Genomic DNA, 15888 nt, shown 5'->3' with positions numbered 1-15888 from the left:
TTTGAATATACGCGAATAACAAAGACGTGGTTGGTTTCGCCACCTCATTTCAACGCCGAAGTAATTAGGAAATTCCGACCACGTTTTCCGCTCAATGGGAGAAATGCCTCCGAGAGTTGCTCAAATTATTGCTTTCGCCCTCGCCAGGGCTGCGTGCGACACGACTCGCTGCATTATTGGCAACGCTAGTTCTCAGCTTGTTTCTTCCACTCTCAAGTTGATATTTGCCGAGCTGCGACTGACAAGGACCAAGTCAAATTTGACTTTTTTCTCTTCCTCTCGAGGGAAACCGTGTCAGAAGCAAGAGGAGGAAAAACTTTTCTCGGCATTAATCTGGAAGAATGGCTTAGGCAAATTTGTGCAAAATAAAGCAGGCGGAAAAAGAGGAGGAAAACAATCAAGTTTGTGGTTTCCACAGAAAAGTTAGGGAAAATTATTCAATTTTAATATACCTTGAGAATGGTGGGTGTAAATATTACGAATCCAAGAAGGCTTTTAAATTTATTGATTTTTTTTTTTACTAATGAATTTTATGTTTTGATGAATTAATACATAAACAAAGCGATTAAATAATACAAATAACAGAACTTTTTATTTAATTCAAAAAATTACTTTTTCTCACAAAAGAAAATTATAGCAAAAGGCTTTTTTCATTGAAAATTGAACTTTTCACATTTTTCATATGGACAAGGGTCAAATTTTTTTGAATTAAATTAGAAATTAATTATTATTATAATTGACAATAGCTGTATTATCGAAACTCAATAGAAACTATGATACGATAATGATTTGAAACAGTACATTTAAAAAGAAATATTAATATAAATAGGTCTGGTGAACCTTCCTTTTCAAAAAATTGGCAGTGCAAATTAATATTATTTTAATGATAGCCCACAGCATCAAAACAAACAAACTATCTTTGTTATAGTAAACAAACATTTGAAGTTTCAATCATTAACACGGAAAATGGAATGAATTTGCAGAAAAGCTGCAAATTGATTACCAACAAATGATGGTATTTATATCATCTCTCCACTGTTTCGTGGCTTTGAGAAAGTGTCAATTCTTAATCCGCGTCTTTAAGTAAAGAGGAAAATGCCGAAAGCGGAAAAAATGATGAATTCCTCGGCGCACGTCAGCTTGTCAGTGGCGGCATTCAAAAGAGAGAAAGGCATTGTCGTTGTGTTTACCATGGCAAGAAAAGTGCGCCGCCGTGTACATACCTAATGCTGATGATGTAGTGGAGAATGTGGCCCGTTTGAATGTCTTGCGGCGGCGCCCACGACAAATTGACTGAGCGGGACGTGAAGCCCATGATCAAAGGTCGGCCTGGCGGCGGAGGCACGTCTGCAACAACAAACGCAAATCAGCAATATTCAAGCCCAGGGACAAAGTGGCCCACCAGGGACGTCGCACACGTGTGCACAAAATTTTTAGAAGCTCTTCTCAGTCAGAGAGAAGTGAAGAAAGCAGGAACTTTTTATTTTGGATCACCAAATGCAAAAAGTGTTGAGAATAAAGTTTAAAGAAACAAAAATCCTTGCAGAATTGTATTAATTGGATTTTTTTGAATTAAATGTCTTTAAAAAGAAAAAAATCCATGTAAAATAATTTTGAAAACAGTAACAAAAAACTAATAAAACAATGAAAAGGTATTTTTTTTTATGTTTCATTTAATTTTAGTTAAAAAAAAAACTATGAAATTAATAATTGGATTAAATTAACAAGAAAAAGTTTTTTAATTATAATTGAAAATAATGCAGAAATAAGTCTGACAAATTAAATTTAATTTTCATTTTATAGATTTTTTGGAAGACAAAATACTAAAAAAATTGTAAAATATTCTTTTGTTTTTTAATTTCTTTTTTCGCTTTTGCTATATAGCAAAATAAATTTGCAGCAACAATAGAAAAATTATAATTAATCAATAAAAATCCATAAAATGGACACAAAATAGTCAGCATAGCTATATAACGTTTTTTTTTTATGTCAAAAAGTTGCTTTTATTCTCACATGTTTTGAATTCATTACATGACATAACTTGCAAAGATCCTTTGTTACATTGAAATTGGGAGAGAATTAAAAAAAAAATCGAAATAACATTTTTTTTATACAACTCTAAATTTCAAATTTGGTAAGTATAATTCTTTTAAACAAAATTTGTTCTATTAATTTCATTTTTTTTTCACTCACCTTGAATGACGAGCTTGACGATGGCCTCGGGTGTGGGACGGTTGTTGACCAGGCAGATGTACTCGCCGGTGTCCTGGCTGAGCACCGGGTGCAGGTTGAGGGCGAACGTCTCCGGGTGCAGCGAGATGCGGCCCCGGTGCTCCCACACGGTGGTGCTCTCGCCCATGAACTCGACCAACTTGATCTCGGCGGCGCCGGACGAACCGCATCGGATGCAGAACCACTCCATGTTGATGACAATGGACTGCTCGCCGACGCCTGGACACGAGAGGCTCGCGTTCGCTCCCGCTTTCATGAACACTTTTTCTCGACGAAGGTGGGGAATATCTGCGGACAGATTAGGGAAAAAAGTTAATTGTTTACTTCAGAACAAAATCAGATTGATATAATTTAAGTAATAAATAATACAACAGTCAAAAACTTTTAAATATTAATAATAATTGATAATGTTTTACAAAATAATTTAATTTACAGAATAAGATTCTCTTTTCCATTATTTTATTTTCATTACTATACATTTCAAATAAAAAAAATTAATAACTTTTTGAAAGATTTTATTTTACTTTTCAACGTTGAATTTATTTACATTTTTAATAAAAAGATAAATAGGGATGTGAAATTTAGAAGATTGTATTTTTTCTGAACTTCCATTATCGCCTGCCTGCATGAATTTTTAATAATAAAGGCCCAAAAGGACTTTTATGATCATTGACAGTCACTTTCTGCAAAACTCTGCTAACGTTTACTCCCTCGGGTGGACTTCAAATAAAAATGCTGAGAAATGAAACTCAAATATTGATTTTGATTCGTTTCTTTGCTTCATTAAGGCGAAATTCAACATATATTCTTTGATTTGAAGGAAATTTTGCTATTTTAATATTAAATGTCAATCTTTTAACCCTGTAATAGTTTTAAAACTGTTTAAAAAGCCACTTACTCTTCCAAAAATCATCTATAAATAGTTAAATATATAATTATTGTTGCTAATTTGCCCACATTGTTATAAAAATTCATTGTTTACATTCAATTGTTGGAAACAATTTATTTAATAAAAATAATTGATGGAAAAAACTGTATAACCATAAATGGGCTATTTAAATATTAAAAAAAAGATGTATTATAATTTTCATTTCTAAATTTCTGGTGAATAAAATCAACCACTGCAAAATTTTTAAGAAGAGGGAAATTCTAGAGAGTGTAAAATTCCAAAATAATGATAAATCAACACACCAAAATTTAGCAAGAAAATTACAAAGGTAAATTTTGGACGCTAAAAATTTTTGTTATTTGATTTAACTTCCGTGTTTCAATTTTTCAGAATGAGAGAGCAAACAGAACTAGTTGTAAAATTGCAAAAGTTGCAGGGAGTTGAATGTAGCTCGGAGTATAAAGTTTTGAACAACATTCGTCAAACTACATCATTTGTTATGAAAACAAGATTGGAATATACACGCCGCGTTCATCAAGGAAGCCGTTCGTAATTCCAGAAAGAGACGAACTCATTTTTGTTCCCCCAAGCAGTGCGCGCAAGCTTTGCTGTCAATAAATGAGTCTGCACCTCAAATTGGCGCCTATCAAACTTATGTCCCCGGAGGCGGAATCTTCACTCGCAGAACTTGGTTAATAGAGGCGGAATGAGTGGCGCGACTCGTGACACTCAATTTTCTTCCACCATAGATGGTCTGGCGTGGGTAGCGGAAGTTCATCGATTCGTTTTCCAGGGGAGAATAAAAGTATGAAAAGGTGGGAAATATATTATTTTTCGTTGAAACAAAGCGAGGTCTTTTGGCGTCGAGCCGATTATTAAAAAGTAACGAAAGCGAGTCGCAGTTTGAAATTGTGTTTTCAGACAATGGAGGAGGCACGAATAATTGAACGCGTGTCAAAGAGCTCAGCAATTCTTGTCCGTCATAAAAGCGAGAGATCGGGATTTTTAGTGCGCACCGTAAATAAATACAGCCCGTTTCGGCACGTGTCTCGACCAGCAGTTGACCGAGCTGATTTTTGTTCTTCCTCCTCCTTTTTTCCGTCACAAGACATCGCTTCCATTTGGCTGAGCGCCAAACCAAAAAACATCGTTCCAATTGCACCTTTCTTTCGTTTTGCCCTTTGAGGCGCGCCACTGATTGCAAAACTGAAGCGGAGAATAAAAAATTTGAAAGAAAGACAAAAGGTAAAAGACAAATTTCTTGGAAACTCCTACACACAGAGACCAAGAGCAGTGCCATTTACAACTATAAACAATTTTACACAAAAAAATTAATGGTTATTTAGAAGAAGAAAAGAAATAAAAATTTCACTTTAACATAAATAAATATTAGAATTTAAATAAATATAAATATCTCAACAACTACTAAAATTTAATATTTTTTACTAAAATAATGTATTTTCATTAACACAAAATAAATGTAAATTGGAAATCTCCTTCGCCTCAAAACTTTTTAATATCTTCATATTGTGTTACGGTTAAAGGAAATTTGATCTCCTGAAATCGGATCATCCCACAAAGTTTTTCTAGCCCCAGCCCATTCCGCACTGCAAAAGTAAAGGTCAGATGTCGGATCAGGTATCACTTTTTTCCGTTGTGAAATCGTCCAAAAGCATCACAGTTTGAATATGCTTTGATTTCCTCAAAATTAATAACTTATTCAATTTTTTTTTTAAATTTTGAATGAAATGTATCATGAGCAAACTTCAATCTTAATTATTGTACAATATTACGATCGATTCCCAAAATTCATCGCATTATGCATTCTTCTTTTCACTAAATGAAAGTAGGTTCCACACAAAATGTATGTATGCAACCCGTGGCGCACGGCGGAAGGACTGGTTGCCTACTCTTGGTTGGTGGGCGTCGCCCGGGCAACGAACCGAGATCAGAGCGTTGCTGATTTCCAGTGTTTGTTTGCTTTGTGACACTGATCAAAAGTGGAATTTTTGTTTGTGTGTGTATGTGGGAGATAAAAACATAAATAAAAACAATAAATGTGAACCCGAGGCGATCGACGAACGGGGAAAGAGCAGATTATTAGCGCACCGAGGTGAACCTCGCAGAGAAAATACCTCAAACAAACAGGCTGTTATTCTTTACGCTACGTATTTGTCTTGCTTTTGTTTGCGTTGAAACGCTTGTTTGCCCCACCCCGAATATAAAACAAAGAATTCTTTGTTTGTGGATAAAGGAATTATTTCCGAGCTGAAATATAAATCATAAATGGAAATATTTGCGTTTAAAATTTTTCTATAGTACTCGCAGTCTCTCATTAATACTCTGTAATACGCGTTTATAATTCTTTTTTTCCATGAAAAATATCATATTAACAGTTTATGAAAAAAAAATGCCCCTTTTAGATTGTAAGCGATTTTTATTTCACTTTATTTAACCAATTTTTTTAAATCCAGCATTGTTATTTAATTTAAAATTACTTGTAATGTAATTCATTTGTGAATAAATAAATTTCATGCGATATTATTTTAAAGATGAAATTTTTCCAGAATTTTTAATTTTTTCATCGCACATAAGAAATTACCGTTCCACGTAAAAAATTTGCACCTGGAGTCTCTTACAAATTGCTTGTCAAGGCGGCTGCAGCCCTAAACGCGTTAATTAGTCGAGCGTTTGAGTAATTGAAGCGACTCAGGTGTGCACGATTTAGTTACCATCTTAGGCCTTGATTCATTATTTTCGCTCTGGCAGGTTTGCGAGTGCCCTCAAAAAATGGTCGCTATTTGCGCTGTTTCATTAACAAAAAATGTGCTCGGCGATGTGAAAAAATGTAGAGCAAAAAATATATTATTTATAAGCGTTTAAATTTGTGATATTTACGTCCTTGCTAGGATTTGAACTTCTTTGCATGGAATAATTGTTGGTCAAAGTTAAAAAAATTCATTTTTTAATTGAAAAAATACTTCCTAAAAAAACAATTAATTCAGTAAAAAATTATAATTTTCAAATAAATTGTTTTCAACGTTTGAATTTCAACAATGTGATGTAACAATTTGGAAAAATAAACAACAATAATAATAATTAAAATAATGGTAAAGCCAATGGGAAAAAATCGTTGAAAGAAAAGTCATTCGTCCTGAAGGTTTTATTCAAATTTTGAAAAAATGATCCATTTCAGTAATTGAGACTAGAATATATGATTATTAAAAGTAATGAAAAAAAAACACTCACACATACATTTTGTGCGCTTTTTAATCTTTTATTTACGAATTTTCACCCGCTTTGTTCATAAGAAAAAATTTAAAAAAAAACCTCTCCATTTGATCCGAGAATTTGAACTTCCGCAAATTAATTATTTTCCACATCCGACTTTTTATTTTCTTCTTTACTTCCTACGACAAAGTGTTCTTTTAATTTCGGAAGCGATGACGAATTTGTTTGTTTTCAACCCCAGACAAAATTTACACCACTCAGTCAGCCCCACGCGGACTCGCAGTAAATTTTTTACGATCCCGTGCTTACGTCCGCCGCTGATTTCCCCCTCATTAATTTTTACGCACGCTTTTTGCGCAAATGGACAGAAAAAGCGCCACACCAGTTGCTATGGCCCGTTTCTCTCTTCCTCCTTTTTTTTTTTAAGTGCCGCGAAATAAAAGCGGAGCAAGAGATGGTCGTGTCTCGTAAAGTCGTCTTACGATTATTGACTCGCCGCCGGTCCGCCAGCAAATCTGCGACTCCTGCTTTATGCCCCGGGCGCCAAGTCTTGAGAAGGTAATTAACCGCAGATTTTCATTAGGACCGCCGAATTTGCATAATTGCGGACAAAACCGACGCGCAGCCCGAGTTGGAAAACTCGATTAGCAGGCCCTGAAGTTTCTCTCTCTCTCTCAACTCGTCAAGTCGAATAATTTAACTTTCGGAGACGATTTAAATTAATTTCGGCGCAATCCGTTTCATTTAATGGGAACTTTTAAAACGAGACGAATTATTTTGACAAGGCACGTTTCAGCGAGGAGAGACGAGGAAAGATTTGTCGGCGGGCACGTGAGAGAGAGAAAAAAGGTATGAAAAGTTTGCTCGGCGCACAAATGGACGACGCGGTGGCCAACAATGAGAAATGGACCAGCTTTTCTTCTTTTTCTCGCTGCGGGCATCAAAATGATGACCCATCAAACCGCAGAGAAATGATTTCTTTTTATGTCCTCGCCAGGAAAATGCGCCGACGGCAAGGTATTGTGTTACACGTACGATGATTCCACACCCTTAGCTTAGAGAAAATGTGATCCGAACCAACTTTTATATCTCACATTTCGTTAAATTTAATGTTATCAAAAAGATATTGATTAAATATTAAATTATATTCGCATTGATAAAAAAACGGAAAAATTAATTAAAATATTTCTATTAATTTTCAGAAGCTTTTGTATTTTCCCCATTTAAACTTTTTTACTTCTATTATGACTGTGTTTTCCTTGTATGAACCAAAGTGACCTTTTGTGAACAAATTAAACAACTATTTGCAATTAAATCGAGCTTCCCCGCTAGCTGCTTTGATTTGTGATGTTATTTGTTGTTGCGAGCATTTCCAAATAGAGCTGAATGATCTTTGTAGCTAATGAATTTAACCAGAAGGGTTTATTCGAATTTTTTTGACAACTTTTATTTTTGTTCAGCAAACATTTCCGTTCTATTAAATAGGTTGGTTTATATCCCCATTGTAGTCACCTGAAATAAAATTTAAAAAAAAAAATTAGAAACATTCAACATCACCAAATAATAGGAATTTAATTAAACCATCGGATAACCAAAATTTCTAAATTAACTGTAATTTTTACAACAGATTTAATTTGAAAATAAAATTAATTATTTAAAATTAATAAGAAATTCATTGAAACTACGCAAGTCTAAGTATTATTAATAATATTATTTTATTTATAATTATAAAAATAAAAAAAAATAAAAACTAAATTTTATTCCAGTTTAAAAGAGCTGTTGCAATCCGCTTTAAACGCAACTATAAATAATTTATATAATTATGCATGAAAATATTATCTAATCCCCAACATGTCTTTTGAATGCAAACATATGCTTAAAGTCACACAAAATCAACTGGTGAATTATTAAAATGCGAACGGCCTTGCCGACACCCATTCCGCACTGCATGATCGAATATTTATTCAGAATATCTCCCATGAACGTCGCTCGTGAATTACATTCTCGTGAGGCGGGCCATTGGCAGAAAAATGTCCCATATCACGCGGAACGCTGACCACAGAATAAAGTATGTTTCTGTTATTTTTTTTCTCTCTCTCTCCCCGGCCGCTGCTTATGAATTATTTATGGCGCCTTTCGTGCCGCCCGAGAAGTCTCATTTCGTTGTGCGAAAGCAATATTTTTCCTGGCCAGAGAGAAGGCGAGGCTAATCAAATGAAAATATTTATTTCCGCATCAACAGCCAAGAGGAAAATTTTTCATGCCAAGAGGTGGTATTTTTATTCAAATCTGCGACGATATCAGTGAAGCGAATCTTGACGTGATACACTCGAAACCAATCTCTTGTTTGAATACAAAACTTCTGTTTGCTTATTTCGTGGAAGATCTGAAGATTTGATTTATTTTTCATTGAGTGCAGTGAAGAATAAATTTGAAAAAAAAAGTTGTTAAAAAATTGTGTCGATCCACAAAAAAAAGGCTATTTTGATAAGTTAAAAACTTGTTAGTTTAATAAAATTGAGGAAAAAAATTAACAAAAAAAACTAATAATTATAATAAGATTTAATTAAAATTCAAAATATTTTGCATGCAATTATGGTTATTTTAAACTTAATTTATTGATTAATATTAAATTTTTCTTTTCATGGTAAAAAAAAATTAAACGCAATTGAGAAGCATTGAGAATTAACTTTTTATAATTATGCAAATCAAGATTATTTAAAAAAATATGAAAAAATCGAAAACAATCAATTCTTTCAATTTATGATAGTTAAATTGGAAAGATTAAATTTGTAGTTGAATTATTATTATTATTGTTCAGCTGACTTTGATTCGAATTGTGGTTTGAAATTGAAGAGAAACAAAATCCAAAGTTTCCAAGTTTCACTTTCAGTTTGTAAATTAATCAATCTCCAAATACATCAGGCAGCGAAAATTTTTTATTAATTTTTCAAAAGGAACTAAATTTGGCTATTTTAGGGTTTTATTGATAAGCTGCCGGCAAGAAAGTTACTCGCGCATATTCTCGAAACCCCTCGGAGTGCAAATTAATATTTTAGACTGTCGCTCCGAAGCAAAGACGTCTGGAGAGGGAGGCACGTTTCCTTTAAACTGCGAGATTAGACATGAATATTTCGTGTCTGGCAAATGAGAGCGTCGCCGTTGTGTTTGCCCGTCAGCACATAAAAGGCAGCCACGGCTGCGTGCATTATTATTTTTCTCCGAGCCCGAGACTCGAGACTAAGGGTGCATTCAACCCTTTCGCCTTAAATAAAAAGAAACGCGCTCGCTCTTCAAAGTTGAGCCATCAACGATAAAATATTCATCCGAATTTTCCGACCCTCCTCCTCCTTTCTTGGCTTTCTTTCTTTCTTTCTTTCCGTGCACGGGAGCAAGATTCTGAATTCGGAGAGCACCTCTTGCGAAAAAGAAAGCACCACGCCAGACTTGCATTTTACGAGCCAGCCAGCCGGCAGATTCACACAAACAAAACGCGTGTATGATTTTTTTTTTCACGCAAGAAAAGGCGAATCTTATCTTTTCTTCGTCTTATCCCAGGGTAATAGCAGAGAGGAGCCTTTTAAATTATATACATTGTTATCAGAGAAAATGGACTAGACTTTGGCTAATTTCCCATCGGAACGACTAGAGTGGGCTGACTTTTAAAAGGCCTGAAAACTTTTTTTAGTTGAGCAGGTAGGTGGCCCAAGTTTAAAAGATTTGAAACTTTCAGAAAATCAAAAGTTCCTAGATAAGATTCTGAACTAATTTGGTGAAACAAGTCAAAAGATTTGAGATGATTGTTTCTGAATATAAAATCTGACGAATTCCACGATTTGAGAGTGAATAAATCCCAATCCGTGTTTATGTTGAAAAATAATTTATTTTGGGATAAAAATTCTTGAATACTTATAAATCCTTATTTTGGATGATATTTATTGTGTAGCTTTGCAAATATTTAAAAAAAAATCAGCCAAATACAATTTTCTAGAAACATTTTATTTTTTTTAAGCGAAACTTTACTGGGAGTTAAAATTAATTTATATTTTTCATAAATATTTTGGATTTGAATGATGCGGACACACAAAAAAGAAATATTTCCAAGAATTATTAAATTATTATGTATATATTTGTTCATCAACGTTTTAATAATAAAAATTAAAAAAAAAAAATTAAAATCAGATTGAAAAATTTGTAATCTTCATATTGATACTGGAGGTTCGTCGGAGATTATTTTCCTGCCATAAAAGAATTTGAGCATTGAAAGAAGTTGGTCCTGATCAATGATTTCGCTTTTTCTTCGAAAAAAAAATTCTGATCCTCGTCAAAAGTTCCAAATGCTTTTTGCTGCAATTTGAATCTCCTTCAGGCTTTGAATTTTTTTATTGCGATTTTGGTTGGTCCTGAAGTTTTACTGCTATCATAATTAAAAATACATCATTTTAAAACAGAACTCGACAAAAATTTTCCCAGATTCTGCCCACCAACTTCTGCTCGTACATTTCCAGTTGTAGTTTTCCTTTGCCAAATTTGGCCCGTGGCAGCGCGAAAAGAAAATCATTTTGCAATCACTCTCGTGAAAGTTTCCCAACGGAGGCGATCGATTTTGCCGCGCGCGGTGGAGCGCCAAACGAGCATTTATTTCCTCGACTTTGGTACATTGTGTGTGTTTCTCGCGGCAGGTTACGTATGTAGTGGTAGCACTAAAGTTTCTTCTTGTTGTGCTCGTGGCGACAGTTTGGCTCCTTTATTGGCCCGTCGTCAAACCAAATCTCTCAGCCAAATTGCACTTTAGAGACCCATCTGGCGAAAGCGGAAGAAAGCATGTTTGCGGACATTTTTGCCGGATTTTCTCTTTCGAGGAAAATCAAGCCGCTGACCTGTGATTAACAATGTAAGACGCACGCAAATAAGTGCGGAGGCCTTTTTGCTGGAAATCGCTCAACCGAAAGTGCAACGCAGATCGCTCAAGCACGCTTCGAGGGTTCTGTATAGGTTTGTTAAATATAAGCCGGGCATTGTACAGAAAAAGTGTGTGCAAAAAATCCATTCCTTTTAAAAATTAGGTGGAATTTAAGTTAGAAACGAATTTTTGAGATTAAAAGGAAATCTTGTGTCTTTAAAAAAAAAAATCAAATCAAATTTATTTTCAAACAAAATTTTCCTCTTCAAAATTTTTTATAAATTTTCACGGCAATTTCGGGAGAAAAAAATTAAAATAATTTCAAAATATAAATATTTTTCAATAATATTTTAATTAGTGCTTGAATGTTTGTCCTGCCTTAGAATCAGATTTTTTTTATAAAGGCGTGTTAAAAATTTCAGTATAAATTTATTTTACACAAAAAAAAGTTATTCCATTAATTATTGATGTTCCAATTTTTTTTCATTGTAGCTCCTTTTAAATTAAATCTGTACTAAATCCAATTTATTTTCCTCCTTGTTTTTTTTCTGATTTTCAAATTTTATTATTATAAACAATATCCTTTCTTCAAAATTTCATAAAGAATAAGCCTTTCTTTTCTGCGAGAAAATATGATTTGAGCGGAGCAGATTTCCTCAAAACAAGCGAAATTGTAAGGTGCTTTAGTGGAACAAAGTTATCCCAAGTTTAACGCACGCATAAATGCTTGTCCTGGCGCTCGTTGTAAAAAGATGGCGGCTCGCTTTCTTTTCAGTTAGGGAGGAGGGTGAGCAAAGGAGATTAGGTAGGCCGACTGCGTGGATTTTCGTCATCATCTCGAGGAAATTGCCGGCCGCTTTCTTATCTGCATTAATAATTTTTTTGCCGGGGCGAAACACACGGAGCCGAGTGGATAATGCGATTCATTTTTTTCTTCTTCTTTTGCCTCTCCTGTGCAACTAACCCATTTCGCGCAAAGGATTACTAAATTAAATTTCGCTGCGAAACCACCCGCGGCCAGACTGTGCGTGTGATATTGAGTTGTTACGAACGCGCGAGGATGGAATCCGCGTTTGCTTAGCTCAACCCATGGCCTTTTCTCCTTTTTGCAATAAAGAGATATATAGAGAAGGGCTTGGCAGAGACGAGCTTGCAAAATCTCGATTGTTCGCAGAATATGAGAGAGAGTTTCAAATTTGTAACGCTCGAGAAGATGAAAATTAATAATCTTGCAAAATCACATATAAGGTTTAATTAAATCAATATTGTAAATTAATTTAGTTTAATTTTTATTTATAATAATTATATTTCATAAAATTTTTAATTTTATTTATTTCTTGAAATAAATATTGATATAATTTGTTTTTTATTTAACTTTAGAATAATTATTTTTATAAATAATATCTTGTATTTATTTACTTTGTTTGTTTTACGACTGTCAACCGCATTTTGCTTAAAAATAAAAATAATATCTACAAGAAAATTGGCTAATTTCCTGAATCAATAGTGGAGATTTGTTGAAACTCTTGAGGGCACCACTCCCTATTGAATTTAAAAATTCAAGTTTATAGAGGTTCATAAAAGTTGGGCTTCAAAGCTTGTTTATTTTTATTTATTATAATCAATAAACAAAAGTAATTTAATTTAAAAAATAGAATTAAAAGAACTTAAATAATTATATAAAAATGTCAAACTTCAGAACTGCTTCAGAATTGATAGTTTTAAAGGTAAAATTTGATTTTTAACACTAAAGAATTTAATGCAAATTTCTCACAATAAAATAGAAAAAAATTATGATATTGCTATTTGAAATCCAGACGAAATTGAATTGATGAAGCAACGTTATGGGACTGAAACTAAATAGGGTCTATAATATCTCTAGCGGCTTTGCAAATTGGCATCAATATTTGTGGAAATTTCAGAGCCACAAACGCCTGTGGTGCAAAATGCGTTGGCATAGTTTGTTGTCCGATCGGCAGCAGCGAAATGTGTGTTTGCTCAGTCTTTGTGACCTGGAGGAGCAGAAATTATTAATCTCTCGAGTTTGCCATTCATATTTGGGAGCCTGGAGCGGCGGAGAGCAATATTTCATGCTTTGGCGACAAGGCCAGCGCAACAGACGGCAAAAGAGAGAGCACTGCGAAAAGCCACCGGAGGCTCAGTTGCAGGCCAAAGTACCACGGCGTGTAATTGGAAATTCAGTTCGGGTCTCTCCGGTTTTGCCTTATAAATACATTTTGAAGGTAAATTATAATTCTATTTCCGAGTTAAAAAAATATCGTACGTTGGATAATTTTATATTAAAATATCTGATACATGATTTGTAAAATATAAGTATTATTTTACAAAGAAAAATATATTCTCTTTTACAATTTAATTCTTTGGGAAACGTGGAAAAGAATTTAATTCAAAATTTTTGTACCCATACATTTTTTTGCACAGACGAAAAGAGTTGGGATTTTTATTATTAAAAAAAAATTACCTCACATAAAGCATTTCATTATTTAAAATTAAGAAAAAAAGATTCCCACTTTCATACTCTCCTATTTCGTCCTTTGTAAAAGGAATAAAAGATTTTAATTGAAATGTGGTATTTTTTTTTGCAATTCTGCGCCCTCCATGCGAGAAATGCGCTTTTTTAGCAAGGGCAAAACGGTCGGCTGAAAAAGATGCGATTTCTCAAGAGACCCTCGAGTGGAACCGAGATTTTCCATTCGAAAAAGGCAACTCTGCAGGGACCCAACAAACAAAAAGCTCTGCGCTCGAAATTGATTTAATAAGCAGCTGCCGTCGCGTATTGAAAATAAAATAATCAAAAACCACGCTCTCTCTCCTCAAAACCTAAAAAAAAGAAGGAAAAAACGGCGAGCGGTAAAGTACATTGCATGCGCTTATTGCTCTGGTAATTAAAAAAGTTTGTTCAAATATCTCTGCAAATATGTATAGAACATGCGCTCAGTCTACCCCTGGAATGCCTCGTAGTAATTGAAGTGCTTGTGTGAGGTGAAATTCACTCCATGAACCATTTATAGCAACATACAAATAAGATAAATAAAAATATTGTTCAAATACACTAAATTCTTAGGTATTTTATATGACAGAGGTCTGAAAAATAGTTTTAATATCAGTTAATTTTTATTTTAATGAAATCTAAGAGAAAAAAATGAGCTTAAACTTTTAATAACTAGATGTAAGTCTTGGAATTGTTCAATTTTTTTTAGTAAAATCTATGAAAATTAAAATTATAAAATGATCAACTAAAAAACCAATAAATTTTTAGATGAATTGAGACAGAAAAATAATTACTGGAGATATTTAATTAATATATTGTATTATTTTTAGAAAATTCCGGAAGGCTGCCATCTGGTCTTATAGGACGGGGTTATTTAATTGCCAGAGATGGTCATTAATGGTCTGGAAATAGCCAAGGAAGGTGAATTTCATCTGAACGCCGAAGTTTCTTAATCAAATTCCTAGCATGCCCTCAAGCGTTGGAGGGCGCAGCTTATATGCCGGGTATTATAACCAGCGCCCCGAAATAGAAACCGAAGAAAACATCACTCGCAAGCTCACAATCGAGCTTTTGGAAAACAGACACACGCCTCAATTTGAAGCAATCGCTCTCGAGTTCGACGCGCCCGGATAATGCTTCTATTTTTGGAGGGCCAAAAGTGAATGTGTTGCAAGGGAATGTATTTTTCAAGTTATAAAGGAAACACAATGGTAGGAAAACACAATTTAATTTAAAGTGTGTTTTTTTTAATTTGTAACTAAAAATTTTTATTAGTAATTTTTTTTTTTTATAAATTGATTGTATTAATTTAATTATGTAAAATTATCATTATTTACTTGTCTTATTTTAATAGAAACTTTTAATTTTATTTTTTAAATAAAATTTTGTTGCTATTTTTGTGTTTAATGTAAATTTAAATGATAAATTAATAATTTTTTTATGTTTTTCATTGCCAAAAAATTGTACCCTTTTGAATATTTCCCGCCTAATGAATTGCGCTTCAAGGGAAGTTGATTGCTTCATCACTAATTCGGTTACAAGTTCCAACATTAATAATTAAACTTCCAGACATTAATATTCTCTCTCCCATGAGATTCAAATGCTTTTATCTGGAAAATTCTAAACATCCGCTATATTAAATCCAAATTTATCTTAATTGTGTCAATTTTTCAATGTTGATGTTTCCTGTAAAAAGTTACCGAATTTCATGTTGATGAGTACGAACAATTACTGCTGAGATGTGTTTCTTAAATTAAATTAAATTTACTGAACCCTGACTTAAAAAATTCCACAATTCTGGCTAATTTTTATGAGTGCCGGAAATTTTATTCGCAAATTTCCTCAATTTGGAGTTGCAATGAAAAGACGTTGCTCATGTTGATGATTACTTGTTCGTTGGCGCTCAAAAATTAGACTTCTTTCACTGCCAGAAAATCATATTTCGCCTTTTCTAAATGCGCTCGCTCTCTCTCAATTTTAAACGAGGCAGTGAGTTTATTTCGCTCGCTTGCTGAGACGCCGTTTCATTGCTTCAATTTTGTCTTTTCACGACGCGCGCGATAAAAGCAAACTGGAATGGCGCGCCGCTCTCCAAGAGCTGCTGATTTATTTGCTCGTCAG

The 15888-nt window shown here is 33.7% G+C and overlaps 1 protein-coding gene across 1 annotated transcript in view; it reads right to left on the bottom strand.

Moving 5' to 3' along the window:
- The window catches only part of LOC132204309 (tyrosine-protein phosphatase 99A), a 76178-nt gene that overhangs the window by 23672 nt on the left and 36618 nt on the right, over positions 1-15888 (bottom strand). Inside the window, exons 2-3 of the mRNA XM_059632754.1 lie at positions 2194-2520; positions 1224-1347 (exon numbers count right to left, since the gene is read on the bottom strand). Of these exons, the coding sequence (XP_059488737.1) occupies positions 1224-1347; positions 2194-2520 (451 nt within the window). The remainder of the gene's footprint in view (positions 1-1223; positions 1348-2193; positions 2521-15888) is intronic.

Source organism: Neocloeon triangulifer, unplaced genomic scaffold, assembly GCF_031216515.1.
Source record: "Neocloeon triangulifer isolate White Clay Creek 2 clone unplaced genomic scaffold, ASM3121651v1 ptg000022l, whole genome shotgun sequence".
NCBI classification, from domain to species: Eukaryota; Metazoa; Arthropoda; class Insecta; order Ephemeroptera; family Baetidae; genus Neocloeon; species Neocloeon triangulifer.
Note: the sequence above shows the minus strand (reverse complement) of the source record. Positions and strands in the feature narration are given on the sequence as shown.